Genomic DNA, 19,388 nt, shown 5'->3' on the forward strand with positions numbered 1-19,388 from the left:
TGTATATAACAAGTCTAAGAAGATAAAAATAGATCATGCATGGCTTAATTCGGACAGGAAATATGCTCTCCCTCAATTTGTTTTTTATTTTTGTTCCCAGATGCTCTTCTTTGTTCACACAATTTTTTTTTTTTTGTCAATGCATCTTCTTCCTAGACTCTGGACATATAAGCATGCTTACTTTCACTTAGATGTGATCTTACTCTAAACCAAAGGCTGGAGATAAGGTCACTTGGAGTGAAGTATTAAGTTTGAGCTAAAAAGCCCAAAAGGGATATTAGTCCAAGGTTCAGTGCATAGGAACATGTTCCTACTGTTTCTAGTCTGCTGCAAATGAAAGCACAACACTGTGTTTGCACTTGGTTCTGTCATGCAGTGATTTCCAGCTCCTCAAAATGAATATAAGCTTTATGCCCACCTATTAGTCTCTTTCCCTGTGTATCTTGAAAAAAGGAAATGCAAGGACATTTATAGGATTATGTGGCTTTTTTAGGTGGCACCTAAAATGAACAAGATGGGAATAGGGTAGACTTTATTCCATTAACAATAACACCTCAAGCTCCCTAGATACAGAACCCATGCTTGGAAAGACTCACTGAGAAGAAATCAAAGAATCACAGAATGGTTTGGATCAGAATGGACTTTAAAGAACATCTGTTTCCAACTCCCTGCCATGGGCAGGGACATCTTTCACTAGAAAAAGCCCCATCCAACCTGATCTTGAAAACTTCCATGGATGGGACACCCACAGTTAATGTGGGCAACCTGTTCCAGTACTTCAGCACCCTGACAGTGAAGTATTTGTTCCTAATGTCTAACATAAATCTTCTCTCTTTTAGTTTAGAACTGTTACCCCTCATTCTATCACTACGCTTCCCAAGCCCCTCCCCATCTTTCCTATGCCCTTATAAGTACCCTGAGGCTGCTGTAAGGTCTTCCCAGGCACTCCCAAATGTTTTTGTGGGACTTAGAATCTTGACTGAAACTGTCCAGGGAAGTTTCTTTGCAGATCTGTCTCAGAGACTGTCAAATAAAAAATTAAAATAAAACAGCTGCTAGGAAATTTTAGGAAAGACATACACAGCTAAAGGGAAAATACCCTCTTGCTCCTATGTAAGTCGGATGAATAGACAGGGGCTACTCTTAAAAATAGCAAAGACACAGTTTAGGGAGGATGCACTGTATATCTTCAGAAGGAGGAAAAAGTGGGCTGGCATTAATTGCTTTCTCTTCCAAACCATGAACTCTAGTTCTGAAACTAATATGAACTAGGATCAAAACCAATAAAAGGAGGTGATTCTTCATGCAATAGTACATGAGTGATTCTCCTTGTCAAAGAAAATGAATGAAACTGTAGATGCAACATTACAGGGGTTCAGGAGAAAAGGGGACAAGTAAATCTTAGCCCACTGACAAGGCAATAGGCTGACTGCCAAAGCCAGTGTTGCCATTATGATGGTTGATCCCTTCCTCACCTTTATAGGAGAGATGAACTTAAACTGGAAACAAGTGAATTCAATATCCTATTTGAAGAAGACCTTATTTATTTACTTTTTCTTGTTGTTCTGACCTTCAGTTAATACCTCTCGATAAAAGCTGACCTATAAAACTAACCTTAAGACAGAAACAACATCACAATCATGAATGCCAAATTTCTGCATTAGAACAAGCTGATGAAAGTGTCTTGAAGATTAATGAAGCTAAAGGAAATAAAGCTGCAACTTTAAAAACTGATTTAAAAGAGTAACTTGTATCTACAAAGGTGGTTTAAGTTCAAAACCTCCCCACACAACATGCTCAAGCATTATTTTTGTTGAACAAAACAATGAAAACTCATCTCTGCACATGTTTAAAGATTGTATTTTAATCACGGACTGAAACAGAATGATTTACAAAACTGATGGTTAGATTTAAAACCAACCACTACACCTTTCTGTGGGAATATTCCCCCCACACCCTAGCAGATTAGGGATTCAAGTGAAGAGCAGAGCTGTTCACATATGCCTTTGGGACTGAACAGTGATTTCCAGGATGATGACTGATGCTGCAAGAATTCAACTAAGATGCTTCTCAATGTGTTTCATTTACCCAGCTGAAAGTGGCTTCTTCTAGGGAAGCCTGCTGGCTTCATCAGAAATGCCAACCATCTTGCAGCTTTCTGTCCAGAGCCTTCTCTGCAGCTCCTCATCATATGCTACGTCAGCTGATTTTGTCCTTTCCTCATTGTAAAGGTAGCAGCCACCAGCTCCTTCCAGCTCGGGCGATACTGCTGCATAGATGGTTGTAGAGGCTCCTTCTTCTGGGGTCTGCAGAAACAAAAAACCCAAATTCAAGTGAGGCAGGCACAGCAGAAGAATTATATTACCACCATAGGACCTTATCAGTGACAAGCATCTTCCCTAATTTTGCTTTAGACTTCTGGTCCTTATACAAACCTGAAGCTTGTAATAATAAGAAAGTCACTTATTCAATTGGCAGAGTCCATTTCTTCAATAGTGCTATTTTAAGATAGCTTAAAGCCAGAACAGATATATGGAAAACTCCAGTCTATTTTTTCAAGAGTTAGTCAGATGGAGCATACAAAATAATTGATTTAGCTTTCACAGTGAGAGCTAATAAACCCAAAAGCAAGCACAAATATTAAAATCCTAGTTTAATTATTCATTTTGCAAGGATGAAAGGGTCTGTGCTTTGCCTTAAGAAGATGAAGGCTATGCTGTACATGCAATGTGTTCATTATAACAACAATTGTGACATGAGGAAAGGATCATGGAAACCATGACAGCAAATTAAGATTTTGCAGTTCAGTCCAAGAAGGCAGGTAAATGAGGGAACTATATTTTAGACACAGCATAGTTATCAGGGCTCTGCTCTGTCATAAAGCAAAATGGTGAATGACCTATAATGTCTAATATACCATGACTACTAAATGAAAATTAATAAGTGAATATCTTAGAGTGATAACTCCTTTCATCCTGAGTATATGGAAAAATTTTACATTCTGCATTCAGAAGGATCACACAGGTACAACTGACATGATTTCCATGGTATTTTTATTCTAATTAAAGGACATATTTAAAACACAACATTTTATATGCTTTGCCTTTATCACTGATATAATTATGATCAATGTCTGCTAGATAATAATGTATCATTTTGCAATCCTTACAGTCATTATTTGAGGCATTAACAGTCCTGATGCCACTCAGAGCTTTGTCTGCAGCACCTGGCAAGATATCTTTTCCTGAAGAATTCACTTGATGAATGAGACTGTAGTGAATAGGTTACTAATTGCCTTATAAAAACTAATAAATCTAAGTAATTGGAATATTTTTGTTGCTTGGTTTTTTTTAAGAAAATTATTGTACTATGATATTCTGTCTAAAATCACTTAAAAATGCTCATTTACCTTGGTTTAGTATTCTACTGCTATTTCACCCTTCTTTATCCTATGGAAAATAGTGCTGTTCATACTCAGTACATGATGTAAATAATATAAAGGGTCTGCACAATTCATTGCTCATAGAGTGGCTAATATAATGATCAACTGTGAACAGCAGTGTAAAATATCACTATTGTGAAGTAGCAGAACAACGATGAATATGAGCATTCCTACTTTTATACAACTTTTTCTGGATGACAGAGAAAAACCAAAAGTTTTTCTATGTACTCTTATGCTCTACTTAAAAAAAGTAGTGACACAGATAAACCATTACTTCATGTAATGGTTCACTGGACTTTATGTTCCTGTGTTTATCAGCTCTCCAGCACAAACAGGCATAAATGTCAATATCATGACTCCCAAATCTTAATGATAACAGCTCAACACTAAAATGCTTTAGAAAAATTGTCTGTGGGTGGAATTTGTGTGATTATGTTCTTATGACCAGGGCTCTCTACCGCCTCAGAGACTAGTCTGTATGGATATTGTTACAGCATCAGAAATACCAGGCTGCCTCTGCTGATTCAATGGTAAGGTTCTCTCCGGATATGCAGATTTTTCAAAATTTCTACTTTTGATGATATGCCAGTTAAGTTCCCAACCAGAGGAGATCTATACCAAGATGTGGTCAAACACTGGAGATGGCTTCCTAGAGAAGTGGTTGGTGTATCCCAAGCCTGTCAGTGGCATTTGAACAGGCATTTGAACAATCCTTTAAGAATGTGCTTTATCATTTTGTCAGTCATGAACTGGTCACTGCTATTGTAGGTCCCTTTCAACTGAAACAGTCTATTCTATTCTCTTCTATTCAAAATAATATCAAATATTTTGAATAAAGGTTATGCACTAGTTGAAAATGTTTACACACCCACACTGTGACTTATAAGCACAGTAACACTGACCATCCATTAAAGTCAGCTTGTGTAACTTTTCATATGATTTATGTTGCTTCTCCAATCCACCATATGCAATACACTGAATTGAAAGTTCTGTGCTAAATTCCTATTTAGCTTCTACTACCTGTTGCTAGAAGCAATTATCTAAACACACAAGGGAAAAACCCAATTACACTATATTAACGAATTAGCCATCATTTGAAGTGTTTAAGGCCAGGTTGGATGAAGCTCTGAGCAGCCTGGTCTAGTGAAAGATGTCTCTTCCCGTGGCAGGGGTTGGAACTAGTTAGACTTTAAAGTGTCTTCCAACCCAAGCCATTCCAGGATTCTAGGATTCTAGATATTATGGAAATATAGTAAGGAAAACAATTTATTCAGTGCAACAGAGAGTGAGGAGAGTGAGTTGTTTGTGTATGACTAATTAATTGTCTTATTCCAGCTTCTGAGTGCTTAATTAATGATGAAAGTTTTATTTTCCCTTTCTTTATAATCTCTTCATTGTTTTGGCATGTTTTCTGCTTTAATGAAAGTAAAAATGAAACCCTGCACCAGGAGCGCCCTGACTTCCCTGCTGGGAGTTTGACGTATTTGTTTTGAGAGGCTGAAGTAAAGAACATTTTGCGATTCTCTCTCTGGATCTTGTCCATGACTACTGTGACAGCAACTGCACATCCACACAAACAGCCAAGACTCTTTCTGGGAAAGCACTGGGTCTACTACACACCCAAAAATCAACTGCAACAAACAAAGACACACAGACACATGCAGACATCCTGTCTGTGCACCAGTGCCTGAGGACCTCTTGGGAAGGATAAAGCTGGCAACAGGCGGCAACCACTGGAGCAATTAATGTGTATCTGGACAAGGATCAGGATGAATTGTTCCAGCAGTGGAAGACTCACTCCTGGTTGCCAACTTTCCTTTGAAGAGCTTTTCCATAGCTTTTCTTTTACCACATGATAGGCCATCAAAATATGAGGAGAAACCACCAAGCTCTTGGAAAAGAAAATGGGCACAAACAGGAGACTACAGTCAAAGCAACACATCTGACCCACCCTTTGATGCCAGTGGCTTTCTAGGAAGGAGAGCACCTGATAAAGGATCAGAGAAATCACCAGCCAATGGATAAATATCTTGACTATAAAACCCCAGGATATTTGTCATGATACTCTATACAAATATACAATGAATAAAACCCAACTACACTACATTAAGGAATTAACCATCACTTGAAATTCTCAAGGCCAGGTTGGATGAAGCTTTGAGCAACCTGGTCTACTGGAAGATGTCTCTTTGCATGGCAGGAGGGTTGGAATTAGATGAACTTTAAAATCTCTACCATGAAGTATTATAACAAGAGTTTCATGTAGACAAGAAGTAATAGCAAGTATAATTCAAATCACAGGGGAGGATTCTCTACACATTGCCAGTGTAAAAAAAGCCAGTAAAAGTAAAATCAAATAACAGTAAAAGAATAATATTCATATATACAGAATCAGTAACATCTTGTTCATTAATTGACTGGACTTGTCGTAAGAGAAAGGGGATGCCTATACATTGCACAATGATTCTTCACTCTTCAGTTACCAACTTATTGGCGTTGAATTTTTTTTTAAATTGGATTTTTGTTTACAAACTGTTATATTATTAGTATCCAAGGAACTGTAATTAATACCTTTGTAATATACAAGTAAAACTGACTTCTGCTTAACTTCTTCCTAATGGAATTCTGAACCTGTATTTCCCTTTTTATGGTATTGATCACAATTTTTACTTTCTTTTTCAATTAACTTTGTTTGTCTTCAACCGTAAATAAAGGTCTGATTGAAAATACACATCTTTGCTCATTAGATGTATAAGTTGTGGAAGGAGAGAAAAGATAGCCTGTGACCGGCTTATTAAAGCAAAATGTAGCCTACATACATAAAATGACATTTTAGCACTATCTATTCCCAAAGAAAAGGCCTTTTTTCTTTTTACAGAAGCTCTGATATTTCTTTTTTTCCTTAAATATTCATCAATTATAACTCATCGACAAAGAATAATTTTCCCTCAGTATGAAATGGAATATTCTGTTCTATGAAAACTGGGACAAGTGCTAAGAGGGTTTGTATTTTAGTTTTGCTTTTTTAGGACTTGCTAGTTCATGCATTTTGATTAATGCAATTTTGTCGATACTAGGTGTTAAATCTTGCAAAATGTGCTAGCTGACAACAGTCAGTTCCTACAGCCATGTCACCAGGAAATGTTACATCCTTTCCATTTGTCTAAAAGAGGGAGCAACAGCTTAACTCTTTAGAAATCATGTGTCTGCATCAGTTATATGTGATGGCTTGGTGGTGCTTTCTGTGATAATCCATGTACTCATTCACTTCCACCTTCACCTGAACTCATAGCTCAGAGTCCTGGGCAGACAGTGTGTTACGCTCATCAGAAACCACAGAAAACTGGACAGGAAAAAATTTAATATGCTCCTATAATTCCTCCTCTGTAATCACTTTTCTCAGTACCACTTGCAGCAACTACTAGCAAACAGTGACAACTGTTCTATGTGTCTTAAACACTGTGACAAATAGCCTGAATGGACAGCCTGCATATACTTGTATTTGCACTGGCTAACAGAGTTGGCCATATGATTGAAAGGGCAGTAGTGATACAAGCCATGGTATCAGGGGACTTATGACTTTGGGATATCTTTTCCTCATACCACTCAATGAGAAAATTGTGCTTGATTTGTATTTCATGAATTCAGGATTCTGCCATCTCAAGAGATTATAGGAGAGAAGTTTGGGTGCAGAGGACAGAGAGCTGCTGGCAGAATCACTTACTGACATCACAGTTGAGTTTTGAGAGACATGAACAAGGGGTCAGAGGGATGTGCACACAGCACTGCTTGGTAAGCTGGATGGTCACTTAATGCTGAGAAAAAACATGTTAAAACACCTTTATCCCCATAATTTGTTCTGCAGAATACATCAAGTATTGATGGAATAAGCCTCATCAGCAACATTAGGTAGACTGCTGTAGGAACTTTCATCAAAAGTGGGCTTATAACACTGGTCCTAGCTCATGTACTATTCATTAAATCATGCACTTTTCAGTTCATGTGAGAAATCTACTCATAAGCTGATGAGTTAAATGAGCTTGCAGATATTTTTTGGTTTGGTTTTCTTTTTGCCACAGATGTTCATGGTGTTCGCTCTGTAGCTTCACTGTTTTAAAAGAGCGAGTTGCATCAGGCCTTTCCTGAGTGGGTAACAAATCCCCTGGTTCCAGCTAGGAAAACACAGAAAGCACTGAACAGGCCATCTTCTGGACATCAGAACTCGGATACTTTTGCCTGTGTTCCTTCACATTTCTCAATGATAATTATTCTGGTAATATTTTTTTAAATGTTGGCATATTACTGACTTATTTCTGTACTGAAAAAATCTGTACATGCAGAGTTTTCTTCTTTTTCTGTCTTCCTTCGGGAAAGACAATGTTCATCTGTGATACTTGAGCAGTACTCTGCATATACACTGTAGGGATTAGCAACAACAAAGAGAACATGAAATTGCTCTTACTCAGTACAGCAAAGTCTTTCATCTACTTGGTGGCAGCTAGTGGAGGGGTGACATCCAGTCACCCTCAATGCACTGGTTGACTCTCAAGAACAAAGGCAAACACAGAACATGGAATAGTTTGAAAAATTTCAGAAACAGAGGAGCTGGGATTGTGTTCCCATGAATATTAAAGCAAACAAGCTTGTGAGAAGCAAATTACCTGTGTTCTAGGGTGCACTGACTACTATGATCTGTGAACCACTGAATCATTTCAAAGCCAGGTGTCTTGGGAAGACACCAGGTTACTTTCTGGTGCAACAGTCCAAGGTGAAATAATAACAGCTGCTGCAGAGCCACAGCCTCCAGGTGAACACAGGGGCTATGTGTGTTCAGTGTGCATTGTGTAACTTGCACTGTCTAGACCTCCTAATGTGATTGTTGCTTTGAAAATTCCAGACAAAAAGTAATCCATTGAAATACTGAGTATGAAAACAAAGGCTAGAAAGCAAACCATGACGCAGGTGGATGGACGTGTTCAGCCACCTTTGATCAATAAGGCTGCAGCAGCTGACTTTATATCCTGGTGAGACCAGTGGCCAGAACCGACTGTCAGGTCCCTAGGAAGCCAAAGCTGCCAGAGAAGTGTGTCAGCACAGCTTTTCAGCAATGTCTGCCTTCACTCAAAAGCCCTGGTTTCCATCTGCGTTCTCTCTTGCCTTCTATTCTTTCATATGTAGCTTGCTATTATTGCTATTTCTATCCAATTTCTGCCTTGATAATAGACTAGAAAGAGATATTTTATTGAATATAGTTCTCCCTAGATACCCAGTCAGCACCACCAAATTAATTTCTCTTCAATCCCCAACTTGTAGCAATGAGAATTCTTTAATAAATTCACTCCATAATAAAATTCTTCAGATTTTGTCTTTGGAAATGGCTCAGTTAAATTGTTAAGCCTTTCTCCTGACAATGTTGTGGCCACAGAGAAATAATTTCTCAATCTAAGATTGAGAAATATGTAATAAAAGATGAAACTTTGATGAATTAGGAACACAAAGCAATTTTCACACTAAAAATGAATCAAAATTTGCAAGGAAAGGAGCTTTTATAATCTGAATAATCCATGACTATTTGGAGAAAAAGAGAAGTTTTCCCTGAGCACAAGATACTGAAAGAACAGAAGCAGAGACAGCTGGCAAAGAGATACAGAAAGTATCAAATCCCAAATCTCCTTTTCTTTTGAAAGTAACTTCTCTGGGAAGACCTTAAAAAAAATTCAGGTACACAGACTGGGAAGTCCCATCTTGTCTTCACATCAGCCCCTGCATAGGTGTCTAGGATGCCTGTAGATAAGGCAGGCTATGGAAGAAAGGAACTGTCCTCAAAAGACTGTCGGGGTCAGCCTGTTGCTCAGGGAGCCCAAGAAGCAGGCACATGCCCAGATCTGAATGCCTCCTTCCTCATGAATCTTTTGATGGAGTTGGTTTTAATTGGTTTTGTGTCATAGATATGCCTTCTGAGAAATCTGTTTTGCTGAAAAATGGCCAAGTAGCTCTACTCTGAAGCCATGGGGTGAGTCTTGTTACAGATTCAAAACACAAGCAAAGTTTTACTGAGGAAGGCAGCTGCCATGACTCTGAACCCTCTTCTTCTAAAGCAGCTACTTCAGGCTGAGCAGGTATGCTGCTTTTGGCTGGGGCAGAGTTAATTTTCTTCACACTGGCTGGTATAGGGCTGTGTTTTGGATTTGGGCTGAACAGAGAGTTGATAATAGATAGTTCTGTTATTGCTGAGCACGGTTTGCAAAGAGCCAAGGCCTTTTCTGCTTTTTACTGCCGTGCTGGCAAGGAACTTTGGGGTGTGTGGAAGGTTGGGAGGAGTCACAGGTGGGACAGGTGATCCCAAGTGACCAAAGAGGTATTCCAAACAATATGACATCATGTTCAGGTTAAAAAGTAGGGGGAAAAAGATGGGGGGACATTCGGAGTGATAGCATTTATCTTCCCAAGTCACCATCACATGTGATGAGGCACTGCTCTCCTGGAGATGGCTGTTTTCCCATGGGAAACAGAGAATCAATTCCTTGTTTTCCTTTGCCTGTGTGCATGGTTTTTGCTTTCCCTATGAAAGTGTCTTTATCTCAACCCACGAGTTATTAAGGGGTCTCTTAGCCCTTCTAGTCTCTCCTCAATCCCACTGGTTAGGAGTGAGTGAGCTGCTGCATGGGGCTTGGTTGATGGCTGGTGTTAGGCCACCACAACAGGACATCATGGGTCATGTCAAATAACATGAGATACTTGTGTGCTAAGTAGATGAATGAAGCTCCTCTTGGCTGGCCAGCTTTCTGGGCTACACTGAAGAAATCTCCATCTGTTTCAAGGAGCAGCTCCAACAGTGAATTCACTTGTAGGTAAATTAGAATAGAATAGAATAGAATAGAATAGAATAGAATAGAATAGAATAGAATATATCTTGTAAATAATAATATATGTAAAATAATGAAAATATATTTGGGTCTTAATTTCAAACTGAATGTCTCTCAGGTTAGAATTGCAATATAACATTGGTGATATGAGCAGGATTGTTTGTGGATCCATACTTTGCATTTTCTAAGATGTTGAATAGAGTACTAAAAGAATAATGTTCACTTTTAAGCAATTGTGAAACAGAAACAAGAACCCAACTTTACATGACTGAATTTGAGCAGGGACTTGAAACTTTGGGTCAAAGTCATTAATCATGGCTGAGTCCTTTATTCATTTTGTCAAGTGCATTGAGGAATATTACTTTGCCTGGAGGCTGATCCCTAAGCTTGCTCTGCAGCAGACAGAGATGTCTTCAAAGTCAGAACTGAGATATCGCTGCAGCCACTGAAATCACTTTACACTTGTTACCTCGCTCAGCTCAGTAACAGTATGCAAAATTTGACAGATAGGAGCCTGCTGCCCCAGACATTGCATAAACATCCAACCAGAGACATTCACTTGCTGGAACATCCTGTCTAGGAAGTAAGACAGGCAATAATAGGCAGAGAGAGATGAGAACGTACGTGTACTTCACAAAATACTGAAGCATCTTCTGTGAGCATAACACTCTGGTTAATGAGCTCTCTGGAAACCAGATGATGTCCTGCAGCTACCTATTGCTCAGGATGCCTGAGTTAAATCACTGGGAATTGTCCTGGATCCTCACATAATCTGAAATTTTCTGCAACACTTCCATTCAGAGACCCATAAGATATATATTGAAGCAAATGTGCAGGTTAGAAGAGGTGAGGAAAGAATGAGTCTCTGAAATCCTAATCCCAATGCTTCATGCACTAGGCTGTAACTCCTGTGTTTGTACAGGAAAACACACCATTTATTTGTTTACTTCCAGCTTAAATTTTCAATGCATTACCTTACATGAGTACATAGGCCAGCCTTAGTTTCTTGAATTCTTTCAAAGATAGATCTTGGCAATCAAAACAACCCAGCAAAGCACACAAAAAAGTATTTGTGTTTGAAGTGGTAGCTGCACTTTTAGAAGCAGTTTAAAGAATAGGAGATATAGCAAGGCTCAGGGTGCTGAAGATGATGCTCCTGAGTTCATATACCTCTGAACAATTTATTACCTGCCTGCTCACACAAAGTAAAATACCTTTGCTGGCTTTTGGTGAAAACATAAGACTTCAGGAATAATATATATGGCAACTTCTGACTTGTAGCCCCCTACCATCATCTCTACTTTTTTTACTTACTCTTATTTGACAAGTCACGTATCTTGTTTTCCCTTGTTAGAAAATAAAAACTGAGACATGTCCCACTTCACAACTTTCTCATAGTGACTGCTATTTAATTTTAAATTATTATAAGAACTCAGGATGGGCATGGAACTCCTAAATATTTAAAAGAAAACCACAATATAGAAAGCCTTTAGGAACTATGATGAGATCAAAAAGCAAAAAGACTGTACAGAACACAGACAAAATTAAATAACCCAAAATTACATAAGCCAGCAGCTATTTCACAGCCTGTTCTGTTTTAAATTGCTACAACCCCCAGTTTTGCACCCCAAACAGAAGCAGGACTATTTCCAGCTGTGGGCTCAGCCAGATGGAGGAGGGCTGGGAGATGGTGACACACCAAGTTTTCTACCTTTCCCGCTGGAAGACCCTCCTGAAAACAGACAGTAAAGATGTGAAAGTGCAAATCCTTTCCCAGATCACCAGGTAAGGTCAGCAGAGAACACTTCTTCCCTAGGACTCAGGCAGGCCATATGCCTGCACTGCCAAAGATGAGGACCATAACTAGTGAGGTGCACAAACTAACTCAAAATGACTACAGGGTGCTACATCTGTGCATGAATAGCATGCAAGATGAAAATATGTCTGGGAAGATGGGAGAGATGAAAGCAAAATTCCCCCCAAATGTCTTAGTTCTATATTGCAGTGGCACACTAGCTGAGCTGTAATATATCCTGCTCATGGGTATGCGCCACACACAGCTCCTGCATGGAAAAAGACCTTCACCTTGTAGTGCTTATCCTCACCTTGGGTCTCAGCCTTTGTCTTCTTGTCCCTGAGCTGCCAGGAAGAAAGGAATTTATATCAGGTCACCAAATACCATTGCTGCAGTTCAATTCCAGCTGGCAATTAAGCTACTTACTCCCCTCCCATCCCCCAGTGGGGTAGGGAAGAGAGTCAGAAAAATATCAAATCCATGACTGTTCACTACCAACTGACTGAGGCCCCTGAGCAGCAATCAATGGCTCCTGACCAACTCTCCTCAGTTTAAACACTAAGCATGATGCTCTAATGGTATGGAATATCTCTTAGGCCAGTTTAGGTCAGCTGTCCTGGCCATGCTACCCCACAGCTTCTTGTGCATCTTCTCACTGGCAGAACATAGCAAACTGAAAAGGCTTTGGCTTAGCATAAGCTCCACTTAGTGACAGCTACAACTTCAGTGCGTTATCAAACATTATTCTCATACTGAATCCAAAACTGTACCAGCTGCTAAGAAGAAAATTAATTCTATCTCAGCCCAAACCAGAACAACCATTTAGGAATGTCCATGTCCCAGCTGATCTGAGTTTCTGGTTTTTATAGAGTTATTGTGCTTAAATTATAGTTTCACAGTATTCCCCAGACTCTGAGGAGAAAGTTCAAACTGGAAGACAGATAAAAGTGGTGGGGAGGGAAGGAATTTTATTCTGGAAATTTCTTTCACATAATTCCAGTCTGGCAATTTCATCATTTAATCTTGAATGATAAACCAAAAAGATATAAACAAGAAGGTTAATTTATATCTGTCCCTAGTAACATAGCAAAAGATGGAAAACAAAAAGACCAGACTTATTGTCTATAGTTATTTTAGTGGAAGACTAGAATTAGGTGAGAGTGGCTCAGATTTTCTAATCATATTTTTTTAAGAGATAGTTAGTTCAAATAAGTAATTACAGATTTTACGTCCTCAATTTTGCCCAATAAGTTCAGAGCTTTTCTATTTAAGCAATAAAACCCTTGAAAAATTACAGTTCTCTTCATTTTAATTAAACTCTATTTTTTCAGGAAGCAGCTTGTAAAACTAAATAATAATGATAAAAAAGTCATCTCGTAAACAGAACTACCATTTCCCATTTTCTATCACAATGCTATCAGATTGCTAAAGTCATGAAATGACGGATAATTCAGAAACCATACTATTATGGACCTGTCCATATAGCTTATCCTTTATTACCCAAGAGAAGTTCTAAGTTTAAAGGCAAAGGCTACATTCAGTTGCAAACTGACATATCTGAATGCTTATTAACCCACCAGAATCAACTTATTTTTAACAAAATAACTAAAAATGAAAATGTAAAGGATGACTGAATCTGATTATTCAAATCAAGTTTTTGTTGTATAGACTGAAAGTGAATTTAAGCTCTGTAACTTAAATCCTTTTGTTTAAGTCAATCAACCCCAGGGCTCTTCACTATCTTCAAAGGAATCTATTGATGGCTTAAATTCAGTAGAGACCCAAAGAACATGGATAATTTTAGACAGGCAAAGAGTGCCATTGATTTCAATGAGATTAGTCTCTAAATCTATGTCAGACAAGATTTGAGGCATCATATCTTTAATTGCAGAGCTCATTAGACAGAGAGTAAACACGCAGACCCTCAGCCACGCAAATGATTCCCAAGGTTTGAAATGGAAGCAAAATAGTTTCTTCTTGCAAACAATTACTCAAGAGTTTAAGCTCATCACATTTCATCAGCTAAATTGTCTTCAAGAAGGGCAGGCTGGTACTCATAATGCAGAGGGGAGTATAAACCTATGGAGAGGTGATACAGCTATTCATTTGCAGGGGCTATAAAGGAAAAACAAGTGTCAGTTCTTGCCAGTGGAACAGAAAAAGGAAAGCATGAAATGGCATGTACTCGTTACATGTAATTGTTAACTACTGGTTAGTAGGAAGACCCAGATCTACTATCCACTGGAGTTGTCAAGTTTAATACCTAGGCTTATTTCTAAAGGTTTTTTGTAAACCTTCATTAAGGTAGCAGATGGAGTAAAAAGAAATTGTGAATCCATTGCAAAAGCCAGGATTGAATTTGCTGACAGATGTGGTCCTTGCCATGTTCTTGCTTCCTTTTCTGTATGACAGAAGTCACAGCAGAAGTGGCACGTTGCTGTACAGGTGACGTGTGTGAATGACTACACTGACTGTCCTGGCTTTTGTTGGAGGAAGAATTGGTTCAAATTCCAAAAATGAGATCCATAATGAATGACCAAATCTTGTTAACTGAAACAGGACAATGAAAAATGGGAAAGGAGAAAACCATTTAATCCCTTTCACACCAAACATCTTTCCCCAATGAACTATTAAAAAAACCAAAAAAAAAAAACAAAACAACAACAAAAAAAAAAAAAAAAAAAAACACAAAAAAAAAAAAAAAAAAAAAACAACAACAACAAAAAAGGGGTTGTGAGGCATGAATGTTAAAAAATCCCAACAATATTCCTGAAAGTTTTCTTATTCCTTTTATTTCATCTTCAGGTAGCTCCTGTCTCTGCAGTTTCTGACTGGGGTTTTGATACTGGAGTTATTCAGGGCTTACATAGCCATGGCCCTGAGGCTTGCTCTTGCAGAACTATTGATAGATAAAATAAAACAGTGAGAATTAACCTTTTCTTTTCATTAAGCTCCTCAGGAGAGCTCCTGTTGCACTGGAATTCATAGCACTTTTTGACATAAAGGTTAGAGCAGTTGTTTAGAATGGGAAACAAATACTGTCAGGTTTTGTGGTTTGATTAATACATTTTACTGATTAATATGGTGCTGAAATAATTCACTTTATTTAGGAAGCTCAATATTGAACTATGCTTTTTGATAGTGTCATTTTGCTACACACATCCTTTGGCCCTGATAGTTCAATCAATGAGGCCCCCTACCCCCACTCTCTCACTTGAGGTGATACACTGCAAGCAGCAAAGCTCCAGATGAATAAATTTCTGCTCCCCAGGAAAAATTCCAGCTGAATTAATACAGAACTGTGCTAAGGTTTAAGCAACTACTTTAAACTTGTAAAAGCACAGGCTGAGGTCTGAGCAGAGCTCAGCCTGAGCTGGGTGCTATCCCAGCCCTCCCCTCTGCCTCTCCTACCCACACAGCCACTTGCTTAAAATTCTGCTCTTCACCTGCAAGTCTGCACAGCTCTGCAGCTGCCTGTTGTTATTTAACACGTACTTCACTGTGGAATTGAATTGTTCCTATCAAGATTAGGTTCTGTTTCTCCATGTGGTATGCAAAGCATGTCTGCAGACAAAACTTTTATTCATTTCCCCACCTGCCTTTTCATTGTGCCCCACAACAATCTCACTGAGAGTCCCAGTGCTTTTTCATTCCTTTTTCTTCATGAATTCCTAAATGCCTCTTGCCAGGCCCTCACTGCAAGCTTACTGAGTGTGGCTGCTACATCAGTGTGCCACTTGGCCCACCAGCTCAGATCCCTTTCTGCAGCCTATACGCCATGTGGAGGAGGAAGGGGCTCAGGGTAGGAGGGTTTCCCAGTGCAGCACCAGCACTTGCCTTCCTCAGATTACCCATCCATGTCACCAAGCCCTTTTGAAAACCAAAAAGGGGTAAAAAGCAGACTTCAAAGCACGTGCTCTTGGGGTAGATGGTTTTTACAATCTGTGGTGCAAACAAAGGAGTGAGCCTAAGCCTTATTGTAGTAGAAAAAGGGGAGGAGAATACTAGGTGAAAACTTGTCAATACATTGACCCAGCCAAATCTGACAATTCAGGAGAAATGGTGGGTCCACAGGCAGTGCCAAACCCCTTGAGCAGGTCAGACAACAAGGTTCCTCTTTGAAGCAAAAGAGTGGTGTGACAGGATGTTACACTGCTGGACATGTGGGGTTGCAGTAAAGGATAGCAAGCGAGGCTGGTCCCCAGCCACCAGCATCAGCCACAATCCCTACTGTTGCTGCTTGGCCCTTGCCAGGGCATGGGACACTCCTGCAGCTGGGAGGACAAGATGCAAAGCCCCCTTTACTTTGCAAATCTGCTGAGCTGATGCGGCTATAAGGGTGCCACAGTCAAAAAGCAAGGGTTTACAAGCAATGCTATTTTTATATAAAAATAAACTAAATGGTGGGGTTTTATCAATTGCATCAACTCCTTAGTTGATGCAATAACATAACTGACCTTTGCTTTTAAATCTGTGTTCAATAAGAGATTGATTTGATTGTGAACTGATTGTGAACTTTGCAAAGTCTGTAACATGGTTCAGGGAAAAATACATTTAATTTCCCTAATAGCTGCTGACAGTCTGTGAAACAAATAGTTTTAATTATTTTCTCCTTGGTGAATTTCAGCTCTCATCATTTAATCAAAAAGTAGCACATTACCAACAATTGAGATTAAATGGAAAGACATACAGTAGGGAAAATAGGAAATCACATTAGCACTAACCAGTGACAAATATGTCCTTCTTATTGCACTCTTGTCCTGATACAGCAGAACATTTAGACATTTATAATGCCCTAATAAAAAAAAAAAACCCTTAAAAACCCAAATGAATCCTTTAGACTTTTCCCATTTATCCTGATACTTTTGACTACTGAAAATGCTGATGTGGTCTCTGCAATAAAAAAAAAAAAGTATATATTTTAAAGACTTATTTCACTTGTTGATAAACAATGTACAGATCTTACACATTGGTGTAAAGTAAGTGTTACTCCTTTTTTTACTGGTGCTACTGATGCATGAAAATAGCTACAGAGCTAATTAATAGGTAATGACTGTATTTCACGAGTAATGCTCTGTTCAGAGGAAAAAAATTACTGCAATTCACAAACAATTATTGACACCATGAAGCACATGAATCAATGCCCACTAGAGATCTGCATGTTATTTAAAATTTCTTCAGCAATATTTGTCTTTGTTCCTTAGTCCCAGTGTAATTTTTTCTGCCTGTTTTACTGTGAATATATTAAAGGTTACTGTGAATATATTGATGACAACTAGAATAAAATGTAAAAGCTAGACTTCTGATGGATAAGTCCAACTATTAGCAGTGGTGTTACTACCAGAGCACTGTAGCCATGGGATTCCATGCAAAGCTCTTTCTTGTATAAGACATTCTTTGTCACAGAATGATCAAGACCTCATCTCCTAAAGGTCCAGTATAACTCTGCTGGAATTCAATCTTTTTTAAGTCTTCCCTGTTGCTTTTTCTGCCTGCAATGGTTTACTGCTGAGAGCAAGTGGAAGGACATGAGGTAGGCAGAGCTGGAGATGGTGTGCCTCAGGCTTATTGAAGTGTCCCAAGGAGACAGATTTATCACTGTCTCTCACAGGGAACCAATGAATTCCTATTGGCCTAATTCTCTAATTATAGCCATTTGCCTTGTTTTTAGTGTTTCTGTGTAGAGCAAAGGAAAATCATGAAACAGTCCAAGGTACAAATCTGAATTCTCATTTGTTAGCACAGGGGAGAGAGCAACACCTCTGTTCTTCACTTGCATAAACAAATATCGGAGATGTACAGGGCAGTGAGGAAGATGATTACCACTGGCTCTCACATTTTTCTTTTTGATTCACATGTGGTTTGAGACATGGCTGGTTTACAGCCTGATATGATATTCCTATACTTGAGGTTTTAACTGCAAATCAATTCTGCTTAGCCCAGAACAAACATCTGGTCCTTGCTTAAAAAATGAATTGAAACAACGTCATGCCTGCCATCAGAGCTCAGCTACTCAAACACCTGACAACAGTTACCAGTAGCACCTGATAGAAGGGACAGATTTTCAAAAGGATAAATGCCCAGCTGTGACTAGAAACATATTTGGGTGTCTTGCTACAGTTCTGCATAAGAAAACAGCAATCATTTTTAATTTACTAATAAAATTAGGAAAAGCACTTTGGCTTTTGAAAAATCAGGGAGATTCCACTCCTAGTCTAAATTAATATGAAGAAAAACTTACAAATATTTTCAGACGACCACAGCAGAAAAAAAGCACACCAAACAACAAACATAACCACAAAGAGAAATCCAGAGAAAAAATAGTGCTAAGGTACACATCTTTACACAACTAAGGGAAAATAGATACCTGAGCCAAGTATGCTCTTTAACTCCTTCTCTGAAAATATAAACTCATTTCCAAAGAGCTCACCCAGGGTATTTTTTTCATTCTGTTTAGGCAAGTATGAGAAATCATAAAATAAGATTAAAAATTATCTCAGCATACACCTCATTTGCAAGTAGTAGATGGCTGCTCAATCTTGTAAAGCTCACTTGTATGTTGAAAAGGAAATAAAATCTAGACAGTACTCTGGCTGGAGCTAACTGCTGCTACATTAAATAAGTACAAATATAACTATTTCAAAACTATAAACGATGAAGTAGGCTCCATGAAATGGAGATGAGAGCACAGCCCAGAATATATTCACATAATTTAAAAATAAACATTTAAAATGTATTTATGGGGTGATGAGCAGGAAAGGAGCTGCTCTTCCAAAGCTCTGAGCATACAGCCCTACTGGCTCCTGGTTTTCCAGCTTAATTTAGAGAAAAGGTTACAATCATCGATCTCATTCCACGAGTTGTCAGAAGAGCCAGCCCTACGTATTTCATCATTAAGAAGCCCCATGGAAAAGATGTTTTAAACATTTGCAGTGGAGGTTAACTGACCACTTGCCAGCTGCTCTGTAGCTCTGCCCTTTCTTCTAAGTCAAAAGTATATTAACTGGAGGACAATTGCAGATGATCTCATCCATAATCTACAGTGACAATAACAAACAGCTGATCAAATTAAAAGAATCTTGAGTCTCCCAAAATATTCAGTTTTGCGTTTTGTTAGGATTATTTATCTATCCTTCCTAAAAATTCTTAGGTACTGCAGATGAATAAGGTTAAGAGTGGAAGAATATTATTGAAAACTACTTAGTAATGTCTGTTTAACTTGTAAACCTACAGTAGATTATATTTTTGATTAGTATATGATTAAAAAGGAAATTACATTTTATTA

The 19,388-nt window shown here is 38.6% G+C and overlaps 1 protein-coding gene across 1 annotated transcript in view; it reads right to left on the reverse strand.

Moving 5' to 3' along the window:
* Nucleotides 1–1,844: 1,844 nt before the first annotated feature.
* Nucleotides 1,845–19,388, reverse strand: part of DHRSX (dehydrogenase/reductase X-linked) — a 161,748-nt gene continuing 144,204 nt past the window's right edge. The window contains exon 7 of the mRNA XM_053969965.1: nucleotides 1,845–2,306. Coding sequence (XP_053825940.1) covers nucleotides 2,109–2,306 — 198 coding nt within the window. The 3' untranslated portion in view covers nucleotides 1,845–2,108. The remainder of the gene's footprint in view (nucleotides 2,307–19,388) is intronic.

Source organism: Vidua macroura, chromosome 2, assembly GCF_024509145.1.
Source record: "Vidua macroura isolate BioBank_ID:100142 chromosome 2, ASM2450914v1, whole genome shotgun sequence".
NCBI lineage: Eukaryota > Metazoa > Chordata > Aves > Passeriformes > Viduidae > Vidua > Vidua macroura.